At 39.5% G+C, this 18,970-nt stretch overlaps 1 protein-coding gene across 4 annotated transcripts in view; it reads left to right on the top strand.

The window, feature by feature from the left end:
• Window positions 1-18,970, top strand: part of ccdc102a (coiled-coil domain containing 102A) — a 109,442-nt gene that overhangs the window by 70,745 nt on the left and 19,727 nt on the right. For 2 of the 4 annotated variants that reach the window (XM_046074129.1, XM_046074130.1), the window contains exons 8-10: window positions 5,356-5,526; window positions 6,980-7,083; window positions 12,759-16,534. In XM_046074129.1, coding sequence (XP_045930085.1) covers window positions 5,356-5,526; window positions 6,980-7,083; window positions 12,759-12,891 — 408 coding nt within the window. In that variant the 3' untranslated portion in view covers window positions 12,892-16,534. Of the gene's footprint in view, window positions 1-5,355; window positions 5,527-6,979; window positions 7,084-12,758; window positions 16,535-18,970 lie in introns of those variants that run through there. The other 2 variants (XM_046074131.1, XM_046074132.1) reach the window with 2 other exon arrangements.

The following is an 18,970-nucleotide window of genomic DNA, read 5'->3' as shown; positions in this document are numbered from 1 at the left end:
AAGCCGTCTGTGACGTCCGGACAATCTCGACGCTCATAGGCTATCACAACACAGCGTCATGCAACTTTCTTGCTTGGGTGGCAAATGTTCAACTTGCGTGCATTGACTTTTTGCATTGACTTTGTATGTAATTTCTCCGCCCCCCGCGTTTGGTCTGAATGCACAGTTAGAGGTTGCCGCTTGGATATTACACACTAACACAAATATTTTGTTTACAGATGCCATCAATAACATGTCACACTTTTAAAGCCTTCTCCAAATTTTTGTAAATGTATCTTTGTTGTGGATGTGCATATAAATATAACCATTAGGGTCACATTTAGCAAACAGATATATAAATAAATGGTAGCCCGAATTTTAGCATTTTGTGCTACTTTCTTTCCTTTTCCATATTCATGTTTATTCTTGGTGTTTTTATTAATCTAACCTCTGATATATTTGTCACCTGTTCTGTCGTATCAGTGTTTCTTTTCATTTTCTTCCTCATTTCAGTCTTTTTTGAGCTGACCAATCTGGTTGGAGCAGTGCCCATAAATTCCTTCCCCCATTGTATCACTCTTGGGTTGCTCTGATTATAAACCCAATTCTGCTTTTCGCTGTGTGTGTGTGTGTGTGTGTGTGTTTGGGGGTGTGTGCGCAAGGGAGAGAGACTTTACTGTCTAAATTAATGCTAAATTCAGTATGGCAGAGGGGGAAGGGAGAATTATAGTGATTCTTTGTGTGCGTGCATGCAAGTGTTTCACACCAGTCTATCAGATATTTCCACATCTGATTCTGTTTTTTTCTTATATTAAAGAACCTTTTTGTCATATTTCTGGGCATATAAGCCTGTGTTTTATATTCGTGTGTGTGCGTGTCTTTGTTTTAGTGGAACAGATGTAGTGACAGACTTCAGGGTCTCTTCAGTCAAGGAGAAACATTTAACAGGCAGTGTGGCGTAACACACATGCGTGTGCGCGCGCGCGCACACACACATTGTGCTTTTGTGTATGAGCATACACAAAAGCATACAAAAGACTTGAATGAACAAGCATACACATGCTCATGCACCCATCCAAACACACATGTACAGAGGCATACGTACACATATTCATTCTCATAGATCATTTGGTAATCCCTATGTTTAATAGAGTCTGGGACCCCCAGTTCTCTTCCCTCTTCCTCTGCCCTCATTCATTACATGGTCTTGAAAGGTAAAACTGCAGGGAATATTAAGGTTTCTGGCCTGCATGTCTGCTTTGAGGCTCAGAGTAGAAACTTGCTTCATTTGTCAGGCCTTTTGTCTGCCAGATAGAGGCCAGGGACAGCAGCCAGGACTGCGTGTGTCTCGTTGTGTCCGTCTGTGTCCATCTTCCACCTTATTCTTTTGGATCAATCTGCTTTGCTTCACTTCACAGCACTGTATCACTGTATTGTCATTTTGGTGTTGTGGGGAAAAAAGGAGTTGAGCCTTTTTTTCCTAGCTCAGATATCTGTATGATATGCATTATAATTGGTAGAAATGATTTTTAATTAGGCTAACTGGTGATAAATCATGAAGGGGGGAGGGGTGTTCATACCAGCAGTCCTATTTCTCAGTAAGTGGATATTTTGAAATGAAAATTTAATGAACCTGTGGGGAAACTGGCATTTTTTTTTAACCATAAAGGTTTGTGAAAACATTGTGGCTAACAATTATTTTCATTATGTTTAGCCTGTTTAATTAATTAATTGTTTAATCTATTAAATGTCTGCTCTAACTTTTGTATTGGAACAAATTAGTTATTGTTAATAACTTGTCAAGTTTTTGTTTATTACACTAAATTCTGTCAGGGACCATGTACAAAAACAGTAATCTCAGAGAGAGGAGATGCTTTGCACAAGATTTAGCTACTAGCAAATTTCCATCAGCAGTCCGTTTGAATCAACTCAAACTACAATAGAATACCACGCCAGGGATTTGAACCAGCAACCTTTTGGGCTTCTGATATTTTTCTCTAACCTCTGGGCTACCTATTGTCCTCTATCGTTAAGAAAAACCCATCTTACTTTTTCACATAATATACTAACCTGTGAGCAAGCATGTTTTAATCCCCGTGGACATTATTATTATTATTATTATTGTATATCTACATGCCTTGCACCGGCCTGTAACTTCTCTTCACACACATCAACCATTCTTGTAAAATATCCACCTGTCCTCCGCGTCTTGTAACATAATACCAAGTTTACCAAGGAAAGTCTATGTGCAGGAAACGTAATAGTACAACCGCTACCCCGCCCCACCCAATGTCTTCGTTGATCCCGATGTTTCATTGTAGACATCGTCCGTTGGCAATTTTGTAGACATAGCCCAACCCTAGTGCCAATATTAAAATTAAATAATCTACTTGAAATGTCATTCAATGTCATTTCCATTTGGTTCCACATGATGTATGACAGCATGCACACACTTTTTCAAATCCAACTATGAGACACACAGAATAACAACAGATTGATCCTGTCATACATCATCTTTCTCCTTTTATCGCTAAACATTATCTCATGAATTTCTTCCTTGTCTGGATTCCAGATCTCTTTCTCTTGTGCAGGCTGCACTCAGTTTTCTTTGTTCTTATGCTTATCCTGTAAATTACCACCCCTCCAATTACTACCTCCCCCCGCACTTCATCTGTCTCCTCATCCCTTCGCCCTTGTCTCCTTCCAAAGACCCCACCCCCTCCCTTATTTAATTATTCACCTCTGCATTTCTCTACCGCTCTCTTTTTTTTTGATCTGGCTCTGGGGTTACACTACTATTTGTGTCATTCAGGCATTTTGCCTTTATCATCATGTAGGTATTTACTGAGGGGGGAGGGAGTCTATGTGCCACCTCTTATGAAATGTTTCAATCATTTGAACAACAGATAAAGCGCCTAATCCTCTTCCAATCAAAAACACTGTATGTTATCTCTGCGCATGTAACGTTCTCAGCTAGAATAAACATGCTAAAACACAAGAAGTTAAAGCTAGTTCTGTATTGATAGCTAAAACATTCAAATACTAATACATGATAAAGATAAATGGTCAAATCAAATACAGATATAAATAAATAAGTAAAGGGCATTTCCCACTCCTTGGTCTGGGTTTGACTTTTATTGTTCCTGTAGATATCTTATTTCTCTCCATTATACTGCCGTAAGTTCAGAAAAGCTTCTTGGAAGTTGCTGTGTCTGGGGAGCCGTTAGGTGTGAGACCGCAGAAATGGAGGCCGTCGTCAAAGTACATGAAAGTGCAGTAAGTGACAATGGTGCATTATTGATGATGCCATTAGCTGCAAGTGCAGACTTTCCTTAGCTAACCCCAATGCAAACCTGTGGAGTAGATCATTTTGTTGCCTCAAGCCTGACCACAACCACATTTACCTAAAAAGATACATCCTGATAAATAGATGAAAACGTTGAAAAGGGTTGGGATGTTAGCATGTCCTTTTTGAGGCCATTACACCCATGTGGCTCTTTTCAGGATATCTCAGGTGTTGTTACTGGTCTTTCAGATAGGTTGTGGTTTGCTCCAAGTTTCCCTCTCTAACCCAAACACTTACCTATTCCTAGAAAAAAAATCTAAAAGATATATTGGTGCATACAGCATTTAACAAACACTACAAAGACCAACAGCCCACCTACTGTACATCCAGAATAGGCACTCTGGAAATGGGACCCCTGTAAGGCAGATTCTGCTGGCCAAATCCACAAATCTGGTGAATGGGATCACCTGTATCTGCTGTGGAAAATTATGTATTAGAGAAAAAGGAAATGCATCTGGAATGGTCTGGATAATATGTAAATCCAGGGTGTGGAGAGCAGTATCAACTGGTCCACCTCTCGGAGACAGGAGGCTGAAAGAATATGAATCACACATTTTGAATTGTGTGCCTGATTGAATGGAAAAAGGTTAAATCCACTTACAGGTTAACAACAAACTGCAAACGTTAGACTTGTGTGTTCTAAGGAGGGGGTAATGCACATGAATCTTTTTTTCTTCTTTCTTCTGGTGATGGGTTTTATTGTGGGGCGGCTGTGGCTCAGGAGGTGGAGTGGGTTGCCCGTTAATCGTAAGGTCGGCGGTTCAATCAAATGTATGAATGTGTGTGAATGTTAGTTTCTGTTTGAGCGCTTAGGCTCAGTGTATAAATGTGAGTGAACGGTGAATGTAGTGTAAAAGTGCTTTGAGTGGTCGAAAAGACTAGAAAGGCGCTATACAATACAGAGCATTTACATTTACATTGTACAAATTGTTGTGTTTTTAACAAATGTTTCTTACAGATACGGACATTCTCCACTACCAGTATTTTAGTGTGTGTGTATGTGTGTATAATATGTTCCCTTATTTCTTATTTAAGTTTAATGCTGTTTTTATATCACTTATTATTAATAACCCTTTATAATTCATTTATGTTTAATATCCCTCTGACAAGATGCTGTTTTTGCCATTTATGTTTTTCTGTATCTTCATTATCATGGATCATGTGTAAAATTAGGCTATTATTGATAAATGATTTTGTGTTATTCAGGTGATTTCTCACTAATTTACTTTAATAAAGATAATAATATAATAAATTATTATGTCATCACAATCATAAACTCAAAAAAAACATACATTGAATCGCCATGATTTATTGAAGTGTCAGAGGAAATGCTGGGAAAGGTTTGTAGACTACAGCAAGCAGCACACACCTCCCCACCTCATCTGAGTGTGAAAGGGGGTTTCCTGCCATTAATGATACTGACAGCAAGACCTGTAATAGCTTGTGTGCAAACAGCCTCTCATTAGTGGATCTTAATGGACCCCTATTGGCAAGTTTTGTCCTTAATGGACCCCATCCCCCTACCCCAAAAGCCATGGTATATTCCATACATTGCGTGGGAGGGATAGCTGGCATTTCTCTAGCCTGCCCTTCCTGCTTCCCACTGCACTACCATTTTAAATATTTTATTCCCTCTTTTAATAAGATTACTTGTGTCCTTGAACCTTTCTTAAAGTAATCCATTGCTAGTTACAAGAGAAAGCTTTTATTTTCTGTACTTTCTGTCCCATACAACTGCAGACCTTTGTTGTAATAAGGAAAATCTGACTTTGCTAAAGTGAATATTTCATCCATTTCATCGATTTACACAGATTTTCATAAATCTGTGTAAATCTATGACATTGCCTTGTACTCCACACCCCCAAACAACAAGGATACCTCACATTCAAACAGTTGTTGTTCTGAACTATGGTGGGTGTCTTGAGTACAAATGAGACAGAAGAGCTGGTTGACCAGAATCAGCTTTAGAAACACTGTGGTGGAAACATTAGTCTCTAAGCCTGCCTTCTGATTATGTGTTGTGGGTTTAGGAGCTGGCTGACCTTCGACATATTCATGCTAAGCTGAAGAAGCAGTTCCAGGAGAAGACAGCAGAGCTCGCCCACGCCAACAGGAGAGTGGAGAGCCACGAGGCCGAAGTCAAAAAGCTACGTTTGAGGGTGGAGGAGCTGAAGAAGGAGTTAGGACAGGCTGAGGATGAGGTATGAACATGGAGTTTCTGACTGTTCCATCAATTTATAACTCTGTCACTCAACCCAACCAACAGTTAGATAACTAAAGACAAAACTGGTCTCTTTGGATTCACTCAGTCAAACATAAATTTTATTTATTAAAAATATTTTTTATTCGCACAATTGTAGCCATTCTGATGATGTACTCATGCTAACTTTACACAGCCACCTGTGTTGTAGAGATTCAGGATATAAAACAGTAGCAAAACAACATTAACATTTATCAAGGCAAGCAGCATGAGCCTCCTAAAACTTGCCAAATAAACTTTGTTTCTGATTCTGATGGATAGTCAGTAGTTGTTCAGAAAGCTTTGGGAAGCTTGTGTTGCTTTCCTGAAGAAGAAATACAACAGAGGAATGGTCGTAATTAGGAGAATTGGGGCGTACTCACACTAAGCCCAGTTGCCGGAGCACAATTGTCCCCCCTTCACACTCTCCCACTGGCCTGCACTCACATTGCGCCTAGCTATCTGAGACGGAGCACGTTTACGTCATCACTCCAGTGTTTCCCTTACATTGATTTATTTGTTGCGGTCTGCCACAGTATCAACACCGACCGCCACATATTGATATTTGATTTTTTTTACTAGGCCTATTTCAGTTGTAATTGATGGCAGAGCTGCGTGTAGAGCACATATTCGCTCAGCACCACGTCTCACTCGCTCCCTCTCTCTCATGAACACCGCTGCACACCACATAAAGACCCACCTTAAAGAAGTTATTAGCAAGCATGTAAAGAGCCTAGCTAATAAGGATAGCTGTGTTAACGTTAGATCACAGCTGGGTTGTCGAGGTTAGCGCCCCCAACCCCCACCCCACGCCACAGGCTGTGATTCTGTGAGAAACACTGCACTCTTTTGGAGAGAAAAAATGCTTTCTCTCGCACCGCACAGTGGCATTTATGTCTGAGTTCTGTGCCCAGGCATAGCACAGAGCGATCACACTGGTCAAACGAACCGGACTTTGGGGGTTATACATGCTTGTGTATGGTACAGATCGCCAAGTGTGAGTACGCCCTAAGACACAAGGTTGAAAAATAATGTAATTTCCCTTGAACCAAATATTACAATTTCCCTCATTGACCACGTCAGGAAGTGTTACCTCATTTGACACCCACAGCACACACTGGACACATCTTATGTAGGGAGAAAATGCAATAAAATTTCTCCGGCATAGACATGCGCCAACACTTAGAAAAGAGGACAATGGTGTGTCTTGGCCTCTCAATGAACGCCAGCCTGGGGAGACTCTTGCGGTGTGGGTTTACATTGAAAACACTAGGCGTGGGTGTATATTACCCTTCAGACTTGACCCAAAAGCCATCAACCTCAATTAAAAGTTTAGTGAGACTTGTGAATTTTCCTATTACAAATGTGTGTGTGTGTGTGTGTGTGTGTGTGTGTGTGTGTGTGTGTGTGTCAAGTTGGATGAGTCCCATAACCAGACCAGGAAGCTGCAGAGGTCTCTGGATGAGCAGGTGGAGCAGACTGAGAATCTGCAGGTACAATTGGAACACTTACAGTCAAGGTAAGGTGAACACACACACACACACATACACATACACATACACATACACACACACACACACACACACATACACACACACACACGCACACATACACACAGACACACAGACACACACATACACACAGTTTTGAGGGATTTATTTCACTTTCTTTGCCCTAACCACTCAGTAGCAAGTGATGTGTCCGTCCTGTTGATGTCACTTTCATTTGAAGCAGTTGCTAGGAGCACGGTTTTCCAGCAAATACACAAAAGCTCCAAATATGTACAGTATGTACACAGTATCATCACAGCAGCAGAAAAACCACATCAAAACCCACGACACTGGAATATCTTTAAAAAGACTCATCCCAAAGTGACATTTTTGTGCTCAAAGCAAGAGTGGTGCCATGTGTAGCAACAGCACACGCCTAGACAATCATTGGGGCACTTACTCAAAACACACCATATTCAGGTGTGTGTGGGTGATAGCTGACAGCCTACTTGTAGCCACCAGTCTCACTGTGAGCCTCAGCCCTCACTTCTCTCACTATTTAGAGATTAGCTTCCTCTGCTGTGTGTGTGTGTGTGTGTGTGTGTGTGTGTGTGTCGCCTGTCTTTGAGTTTAGCTCTCACACTCTATCAGCTTTGTACAGTCCTCAGCTCCTTGCTCTCTGCCTCTCCCTCTCTGTTCTCTCCATTTTCTCCACGTCGTTGCTCTGCCACCCGACAGCCAATCGCAGAGCTCCCAGTCGCAAGTTACCGTAGTAACAGAGAGCTCTCTTGTTGCTCTGCTCTGTAGAGGAGGCATGTCGGCATGGTAACGGCTTGACTGACTGACACAAATCTGTGTGAGTTCTTGCAGAGGGTGTAGCTTAAGCTTTTATTCATTCTGGATTTTTTTCATTCAGTTTCTCAGAATGCTTTACTAGATGCATGCTTACTACATTACTTTGTCCCGTCACCGTGTTTCATGCCATGTGCCACTGACGCAGGTTAACATACAAAGAAAGTGTGCATGTGTAACATACGTATGTGCTGTGTTATTAGTCATACAGCATTTCTAAGCCAAAATATCAACCACTTTGTGTTGAGGCTGGACGACAAATCACATTTTATTTCCAATTACGATTTTGGCTTCCAAAGATTATGAAAACAAGATAATTGAGATTAATTATTTTAGCACATTCCATTTCGCAATGATGCTTTCATTTTGTCTTGTGTTATAAATCTAGCGCACCCCTTTACTTTCCAGTGCTGCACTCTCACCCCTCCCTAAACACCCAAACTGTTACATTTAGTGAGGCTTCTTCTTGCATGTTTTGCAGTAAGGCAGGCAGGAGAGTAAGCTGGGCAGGTGGCGAAACAAACAGATGCTGAATGAGGCAGACAGACTGAGATCTCTTGCAGGGAACAAAACCTGAGGGACAAGCAAAACAGAGTCAGGCAAAAGATCAGGCAACACGAGCAAAACACTGGAAGAGATTCACAGTATTGTGTGAATACCACATAGGTGAACTATTTATGGAGCGCTTTTCACGGTACTTAAAGACACTTCACATAAGATAAAATACATGGGTATCAAGCAAGATCTTGCTTACTGGATGAGTCCCAGGTGTGCAGGTGATTGGACAGCAGGGAAAAGAGACCAGAGCACCACGCAGAGACAACACACACACACAAACAGAGAATACCGCCAGGGGACAGACAACAAACACAAGGGAGGGAACAACAGTAGGAGCTAACGTGGCAACAGCCAACTATGACACAAAGTCCCTCTCAGTCAGGCTGTGGCCTGTTTAGTTCAGCTCAAGCCAATATGATGTGGTTTTTACTGCTAACCTGCAAGTCCCCATTATTAGACAAAGCCTATGGTATTTTTTACTGCATTAATTAGCCTAACAACTAGCTGACTTTTCCTCTACCCATAGTTAACGAATTATATATTTATTTTATTTATATTTTTTAACAGTTAAATTTCAGCATTATGTAATGTAATGAGTTGTCATCAACTCTGTCATTCTGTGGGAAACACTGAGTTATGATATGATAAGTTATTAACAGATGAGCTAATAAAGTCCAGTCAATAACTGAATTAAAACGGATTAATTTATTACTGAGATGAAAAGGGGCCACAAACACATTTAAATAGTTTATTTCCCCACAAAAGAGGTGGCAAGACTTAATCGTGTGTTGACTCAGCAGGGATGATATTAAAAGCTGATCTACAGGAGAAAAATATTTAAAAGCAATAAGAACTGAGAGCCTCACTGGATTATATTCTATTATAATTATATATTTTGAATTGTCACCTGCCACCTGAATTTTTAGACATTTCCACCATAAATTGGTGCAGAAAAGGCAGAAATTGGAGTAGAAATTTTCACCAGAATGCAGGAAATTAAGTGTTTAATACTCAAAATCTTCTGGGGGAGGACCCCCATACCCCCCACTTAGTAAGTACCCCATCCAAGAAAACAGTATCTGATTTCAGACACAGTTTCTGGGAGGAACATTCACTTATTAGTTAAATATAATTACTTTTCACATGTCTTTTTTGTTACCTTTTCCGTGTTTTTAATAACAATAAAAAAAAATCAACAATATTCAGGGCAAACATCTTTTTTGATGGGGGAGTTAAGGGACCTGGATAATGGATAGGGGGGCACTGGCCCAAAAAAGGTGAGAACCACCGGTCTAAATGATCTCTAGATTTGTCTCTAGTCACTGAGGGTCTGAAAAAGGTAGGCAGTGGACCAAAACACTGACACATGAGGGGGTGACATAATCTTCGAGATCGAGATCTGTTAACAGTTGTTTCTTCATTTGTGCAGTTATAAACTGCAAAATCAGCCCAGTTCTTTGTTGCAGTAAGGGTCTTTCTCTTTGTCAGGCTTTTTACTCCGTCTGTGGTTAGGTTGAGGTCATGTGAGTAAGAATCAGTTCTTGTTTAGCTTCACACCTTTTCACACACACTGTCAGAGCTGATCGATGGCAAACATGGATGTTGTCAAAACAAGGTTAAAATGTAGCCGCAAGCAGCAATGATCGGGATCTAAGCAAGTCGTGAAAAAAGCTACATTTTCAGAGAAGACCAGATGCAGATGGCTTAAGAGATTAAAGTGATGAAAGAATTTGGACTTGAAGCAAAGCTTTTTTTAAGATAATTGCAATGAAATAATTAATTGAAATGAAATGCAAACTTGATTTTTACATTGTCACCTTGACATTAGAGTTTCATTATGTGTACCTGACCTAGTGGGTGAAATGTTCAACCCAAGTTTTAAGGTTTATGTTGCACAAATACTTTTAGCAGAGAAAAGTAAGAAGAAAGTGCCACGGGATCCAAGTAAAATAGGACAACTTTAACTCACTATGATCTGAACACCTCATTGTGGGGATTTGTACCCTGGAACTCCCCAGACTAGGTGACTAACTGACTGAGCTACTGGTGAGAGGCGGTTTCCACACACCTTCCCACAAGTTGAGGTAGTGATGTCACATGTGTCAGACTCGGATATTGTCAGTGTAAACTTAAAACGCTTACAACAGACATGTTGTTGATACAATTCTGAAAAAAAACCCCACATCATTCTGCTGGTTTTAGGTGTATTGTCAGTTATTTTGGTGGTGTTTGATCCAACACTGAGCAAAAAAGAAAATGTAGTGCATACTGTACAAGTTACAGCAAGATACTGAATATCACTCCAGACTCACCGTTTGACCAATCTAACGACCCTTTGAAACACTTGATGTCGGCCATCTACAGAATGTCTGTGTTGATTTTGGTAGCGTTTGAACGAAGACTTGTGGAGATATAGATGCTCATTGATTTAACATTTTCTGAAAAATATAGTGACAGACTTGTTTGTCACACATGAGTGGATGTGCTGAAAATATTTCAGCTCTCTAGGACGTACGGATGATTTTCTTTGATTTTTTTTTAAGTTAAGAATGAGAAAATTTACATTAGTTGTAATAAGCCACGCCCACTCTGAGCAATCATTACCAAATTTAATTTAATAAAAAGTCACATAATTTGACATTTTTAGAGCCACTGGAGCAAACATGCAGATGAATCCAGATAAAAGAAGTTTGACTCTAAACAAAGCCGTTTAATTATCGCAAAAATGTAAAGTTGATTGTTATAGCGTCATCATGAGGTATTTGAGTGCCACTTATTTGAGTAGTGGAATTTGCAACCCACCTGCAAATTTTGGTGAGTTTTCGTCCAGCAGTTTTTGCTCCCCAAACACTTTTAGTGGAGAAAAAGAAGAAAGAAAGAAAGAAAGAAAGAAAGAATGAATAATTACAACAAAAACAATAGGGCTCCAGCAGCTTCGCTGGCTTACTGTGTGTTCAACAGCCTGCGATCAGGCACCAGCTGAAATGTGTGAGAGGATTAAAACTGACTCTACCTTTAAGAGACCTAAAGCCTCAAAGGATCCAGCCATCCTGACAACTCATGTATTGTGGAAAAAACAGGATGCTTAAGAAAAAAAATTAGACTGGGTAGAATCAAGTGTGGCCAAATCTATCTTCAAGGTCTGTTTCATATTAGACCTAGCTTGCATCTTTGAAAAAAATCAATAGTCATTTCCTTTTTTAATCAATTGGAAATGCATACAGTTCGTGGTGAGATGAAATCTTTTTTTTCATTTTGTGGCTCATTGAAATCAACTCTACCATGTAGATCACATATTTCCTGATATTTTCATTTGTCCTTGACATAAATGAACTAAAAGATCTCAGCTGCTTTAGCTTTAGTAAGTTGGTATATGCTATTCCTCCTGTATTTAAATGCTGTTACTTCTAATGCTTAACAGGAGTCACTGATCTTTGTACCCCTCCTTTGACTGTTGTCCAAATCAGTTTACCTAATTAATGAGGCAGTAAGTCTGTAAGTGCTGTTACACATTGAGTTTAAGTTTGTATTTCAAAGCCAGCATCTAATCAAATCCATTGTTATCACAGTAAATTGCTGCTTGTCACTGAAGCTCTATGTTGTTATCATAACCCTGTTGAACGAATCAATTAAGGTATTTTTAGGCATATTTTTAAAGCTGTTGTTTTTAGCCATTCTATCAGTGGGGCTGTAGGGATGGCAATATAGGTTGGTTGGTTGCTCGGTTCACCACTTTGGTCCAGACTGAAACATTTAAGCAAATATTTGATGGTTGCCATGAAGGTTACAAGTTATTCATAGTCCCCAGTAACGGAATTCTAATGACTTCATCCCTTAACATTTCAACTCAAAGTTTCACTTGGTTCAATACTTTGGCCACTGTGTCTATGCACAGCCTCACAGAGCGGCAACATGGCTGTACACTCTTAAGAGCAACACACATAGGCACTGCCCATAACATACAGTGAGTAAGAGTGGGCATGTCAACGTACAATATGGCCAGAAATTCAGATTTTACAAATAAATGTTTTTAAAGTTATAATTAAATGACACAGTGTGATATTTTGTGATACATTGAATCTTTGCTGTTTGATGAAATCATTATAACACCAAGTATGTGCATCCATAACTCTGACCTATTTGGCTCTTGCAGTTTTCTATGTGTAATTGTATATGTTCCCAATACACATTTATACATATAAACACTACACACTTGTATCCAATGTAAAAATGATATGTAGTACTGTCGTGTTCTTCTGACTCCCTGCACTCTCTTTCTCTCTCCCTCTCTCAGACTGCGGCGGCAGCAGCAGAGTCCCGGTCTGTTTGGGAAGATGCGATCGGCTCGGTTCAGTCCTGAAAACAAAGATGGTCCAACCAGTGACATGGACGAGGAAGACGAGGAACTGCAGCTCCAGATCCCATGACACACACACACACACACGCACACATACAGTGTTACAGGAAATACTTTTAAAAAATCAGCAACAGACACATAAAGAAGGTGAATAGTCAATATGAATGTTGTTGCTCTTGGGGGAAATCTTTGCATCTCCAGTAATAGTAAATGTTTTGCAACAGCAACAAGATCAAACCCATCAGGAGAGTGACAGACATTAACAGGATGTCTGGACAGTGTAATGCTGAATGAAAGGATCTTTCTTCAACTTCCATTAAATCACATTAGCAGAGGCATGTATCATCCTTTCAATGTACTCACTCATTCTTACCTCATATCACCACAAGCATTACATATGTCCCATCTGAAATGTGCTACTGTATTCAACAATGCCTCAACCGCCAGTATTAATACTTCGAGCCTTTTGTCCCCCTCTGAGCTTTTTTGATATATCACAAGGGAATATAAGTCATTTTAGTAATTGACATGTTAGTTAAATGGTCTGCCACATTTTAACTAGTATTTGTAAAGGCCAAATAGTGAAGATTCAAAGTCTAGTACTGATGTATTTAAACTTCAATCAAACTTATGCTGGCAGCACACTGCACAACTTTTAGCCTCAGTATAGCTGCAAGTTGGTTAGAATACAACCACAGTATGTGTGAAGCAAGAGATTACCTGGTTTTCTATTTGTCACTCTCCAACCAGTCTCCGCTCAAACTGAGAGAAAACGTGAAAATGGATCGTAAGCACCAGGGCTGTGTTCACGACCAAATTCCCAAACCCAACCTGAGACGATGGCTTTATTTTAATTTCTTCTTCAAAGACAAAGTTAAATCCTTGCTTTGGAAAGGCTTTTAACCCACATAAAATAACTCATTTGACTGCAATAATAGACTAACACAGAGTATGGCAACCCACCAGCACCAAACATATATAGCTTCTACTAGCCAATAAGCCATAGGTTTAGTGGCAGTACACACCAAGAAGTATGTTCCCAAGAATGATCTAATGTCAAAATCCTGTCTGAAGATGACAAGAGAATGTTGTCTGCAGTGCCAGACAAGTTAGTACTATTACAAGTAGTATTGTAACTCATTTGATGTGACTACCCCTACAGCAGAGCCCTACTGATAAATCGGCATGCCGGATATATCGGCTGATATGAGCCAATTGCCAATATATCGGTATCCGTGTTTATAACAGCAGATAAAGGACAATTTAAAAACAGAAGACAGGTCCTTCAATCTTGTTATGAGTGTTGTCGTTGCACAGTTTGTCCACCAGAGGACTCCCCTGCAACTCCCCTGTTGGCAACACGTTTGAAACACCATAAATCCACCACAGAGCACACCTGGCATGAGTCAGTACTATTTATAACAATACTTATTTTTTTAACCGCATTATGTCATGTTATCTTGGTAAGGTTTCATAACTTAACATAACAAATGTTAGGAATAATATTTGTTTATGTTATGTGTTTCTGAAAATTAAAAATTAAAAATATCGGCCGATATATTGGAAGATCAGATTTTAAAATCCTCAAATATCAAAATCAGTATCGGTCTTAAAAATCCCATATCGGTCAGGCACTACCCTACAGCGATGAAGTGCATTTTAAAAATGAGGGAAAGGGATGAACTGTTTAAACAAAAAATTCCATTGCATACTGTAGTGTTTTAGTGAACTGTAAACTAGATGGAGAAAGGAATAATAGGCCTGTAACTGTGTGGCACTTGTATTCTCGTGTAAATGTTTTAAGCCTGGTCATTTCGTGACAGTGTGTTCCCAGCATGACTGAAGCTGCTCCCTGACAATAAATAAATGTCACACTGAATTTTAGACAATGTGTACATTTACACGGGCTAAGTAAAAGAATGTCCTTGTAAATCAAACAGATAGAGCTTTACATCAGTGGGATGAGGACAGTAGTAAAATGTCTGTATTGTATTGTTTTTGTAAAGGGGGATATGTACCTGTTAATGTCCACTTAAGGCCCGATCACATCAGCATTTAACACTGCTACATATCTGTGAAATGCAAAGGAGAAAACTTTGATTCAAGATTCAAGGTTAACCAATGGAAAACCATCTTGACAGTGATGACAGGCAGAAACTATTGTAGCCTATTAGCTGTGTCATCATCTACTATTATTTAACCCTCCTGTCAGTATAAACTGCTCCACTGAAGATGAACGGTGTGCATCCGAGGAGCCTTGCTTTCCCCCCCGTCATTAACTCTTTATTGAATGAAATGATGCACAATCTTTAGGACATAAGTTAAGCGGCGTGTAAACCGCACAGTGCAGAGAAAATATAAAGGAGGTTGGAGAGTTAATGTGATTGGCTAGTGATAGCATGTTCCCAGCTGTCTCATGAGTTAGCGGTTAGCTCTCCAGATACAGTTGTTCACCACCTAGCCCTTCAAGTAGTCCCTGCGTCACCACCTAATTAGGAAAGATACATTTCTCTGTTCGTATTTCTGGTGTGACCAGTCCTAATACAGACTGAACTCTGAAACTGCATTCAAAAGCTGGATATCAGTGGTATTGTTCTTTAAGAGGAAGAGATTTAAAGCTGAATTTCACCCCTTAATCCTTTGAAGGTGAAAAGTTTAGGTTTGGTTTATGTTTGAATTTTTGGAATTAGTTTTAAGTCTGTATAGTCTTTTGGAGCTTACCCATTGCTGGTACCAGCTCATCTCGCCTTGCCTCTACTCACCTCACTTTCGGTGCCCCATCCTCCATTTTCCATTGCCGATATAGTACCCCGTCAATGTAGCTTGTGATCATAGCGATGCTATACAAATCTACCGTAACATAATCTTCAACACGATACACTTGACACACACACACACACACACACACTAGTCTCCTCAGTTCACTTGGAACCTCGACGGAGGTGATGCGAAAAAAAACTACCAGTTACCAGATTTGCCCAATGAAAAACCAAAAGAAGGCGAGCACAGTCGAGGCGAGTTGAGCTGGTACCGTCCGGTGAAGAAAGGACTATTGTAGTGGTGGTCCGATACTCAATTTCATCAGTATATAGTACACTACAGTATACACTAAACCTTTACAGCCAGCAAAGGTAAAAATACATTAAAGGCTCTGTTTAGTTTGGTGGTGCAGTTATGATTTTTATGCTGAAGTATTTTAAAATCCCACAAATCCAGTTTCTGTCCAGTAATTCCCTCAGGACTGTATTCAGTCAGGGTAGAAACGCCTCCAAGGCAGCATTTAGACCATCATGGGATAATGAAACACTCACTGAGACCCATGCCAGTAAAATTCCTGTAGACTTAATACTCACAGGCGCCTAAGACAGCCCATGTATTCAACAGCAGGATGGAGTTTTGGATACACTCAGTGTTTGACTGAAGAGTTAATTTATTTGTACAAAACCTCGGCTTGGCTAAATCTCCCGTCTGTGAAAGAGCTCCAGTCTAGCTGTGGATAGATGCAGTTGTGAAAGCAATAAAACACTCATTTATCTTCCACCATCATCCACAATCACTCTCAGCCTCAACTATGATGCTGGAACGGGACCAAGATATTTTTATTGATCAGGATTCTGAACTATTTATGTTGTTATGGTTTACTTTTTATAAATGATCTGTACCACAATGGTTTTGTATTAGCTCTATAAATGTCAACTGTACATTTAAAGAAACATGAGTCACTGTCTTTTTTTCTACATGCTGTATGTATTCTTAATCTGTGTGTCAGGGTAATTGTCTATTATTGCTTTCCACAGACCAGCAGTGCCTTATTGTTTGTAACTTCGTAGTTGTTCCCCATAAGCTTTCTCTAAAAACATAAATTCTTCCTAAAGAGTGATTTCTCACAGACCAGCAGGAATATGATAACTTTGCCATGGCTTATTGTTGTCAGCTTATTGTTGTGTTTATTGAACATGAAAAGGAAGCCAAAGTGGATTGGGAGGAGAAACTCTTGTTAGATTAATCTGTCAAAAGAAAAACAATTCTGTAAAGCAGGTTTTCAACCTTTGAGGCACAGGAGAGGAGAGACGCGAGGCTAAACTCCACAGACAAACAATCTACTGACTGCAAAAATTGAGGTCAGTATCCTCACCTCCATCAATACCACACTTGATTTGCTGGTCACACAATGAAATAAAAGAGCTTCGCCCACAACTACATAAAAAAAACTGCCCAACAATTCCTTTCAAGCCACAGTCAAAACAAGAAATTGTCAGAAAACAAACCAATAAAGAAACCATATGGGACTGTCAAACCAGAAGCATTCCTGACGATCAGATTTTCTGGAACACCCATCTGATAACCATAAGGCACTGATCAAAGACTTTATGAAAGCCCAACTCAAACACCAACCAGACACTGTAAACCAGATCACTTTCCATGTGTTCTCTGTATTGGATCTCGATCTAAAAAGTTGGCCATCAGCACCAAACTGGAAAATTTCAAACACAACGAGCTGGTTAAGAGGAAAGGAATGGAACTAAAAGGCAGTAAATATGAATGAACAATTCCCACTCAACCCCCCCCACCCCCACCCCCACACACACACAAACTTAATTAACTTAAGGCAAGTACTCGCCAGGATGCATTTAAGTAACCCTCAATTTCTTCACTTAAATTCCTAAAATGGTATACGTACATGGGATTGGCTCCAAAGCTAAAAGGAATAAAATTATTAATTATTAATAAATTAAATCCAGAGATGAAACCCACACTTCAAAAGCATCCATGGAAAATAATCTCACTCATTCTATAAGAAGAAAAACAGACTGCAGACAAAATCTATCTAGAACTGAAAAAAATAGTTCTAAAAGAAAAACTTCTACCAAACACCTAAATAAATAAAAGGAAACATATAAGATATGTCTGATATAAACAGTTTTTAATCCTACAATTAAGACATAACCACTTTGAATATAATAGTAATTACCGTAAAAATCTTGCACATCCACTCAAAGTAAAAAACATCATTCTAGCTATTAAACAAACGCAGCGGGGAAGACATAAAAACACTTTAACCATCCATTACTCGAACAAGACCCAAATGATATTAAAAATAATCCTAATAAAGATCTACCCTCATTAACAGAAGTCCAGGCTGAAGTATTAGTTAAAACATTTCCACCTGAAGAATTTCATAAAGAACTCATGCTAATACCTCCCAACAAAGCACCAGGCCCAGATGGCTCCCCTGCTTAGTTTTTTAAATATTTTTGGCAAACCATCTCACGTGTTTTCTAGAATGACACAAGAACTGATAGAAACTGTTAAAATTCCGGCATATATGAATACTGCTAACATGAAAGTACTAGTGAAACCTGATGATAAGATTCAATCCTTTCCCCTAGCTATTGACCTCTATCTGAAATCAACACTGAGATTAAAATCATTAGCAAAGCGTTATCTTTTAGAATTGAAACACTGCTGGCTATTCAACATAATTTATCAGGTATTTTAGTACAATGAAGAAACACTACATTCACAATTAACGGGTTAACGTGATCAAACTTCACACTGCACAGGGAACAAGATAAGCATGTCCACTCTCTTCCTCCCTTTTCTTGTCTTACGACAAGAAACCCTGAACCTATTCTGAAACTACTCCAGTAACTGGTCTAAATCAACAGTTAACATTCAGCTCCAAAAGAGCTGGAATCCTGCAGCTCTACCATCACCCATCCCTCCCTCCACATGCAGCATAAGATCCCATAAGAAGTGTTAAAAATTACCCCAGCTGTCAAAGCTGGTACATATACAGTAGCCTACATTTAAACCCACTTTTGACGATGACACAAACCGATGAATGTATCTACCATTGCAGTCACTAGGATGCAGTGTTTGTCAATAATATTACACTACTAGTTACAGGGAAAAGTAACAGATTACTATTTCCAAAACAGTAGGCTAATATTATTGCATTAATAGAACGCACCATCCTTGATGTAAGTGCGCAACTGTACTGCAGGTCAGCAGCACCGATCTTACGTTGTTCAAGTCAGCCATTTGCAAAAAAGCTAAAGGAAGAATGGAGAACGAGGGAACGATATTCTTTCTATAGCTGTTAGTATCATCATTATTGTGTCACAGTCTAAAGCTTGATTTATACT

This window comes from Micropterus dolomieu, linkage group LG17 (assembly GCF_021292245.1).
Source record: "Micropterus dolomieu isolate WLL.071019.BEF.003 ecotype Adirondacks linkage group LG17, ASM2129224v1, whole genome shotgun sequence".
Classification (NCBI taxonomy): Eukaryota; Metazoa; Chordata; class Actinopteri; order Centrarchiformes; family Centrarchidae; genus Micropterus; species Micropterus dolomieu.
The sequence above is the reverse complement of the archived record's forward strand: the minus strand, read 5'-3'. Positions and strand labels throughout refer to the sequence as shown.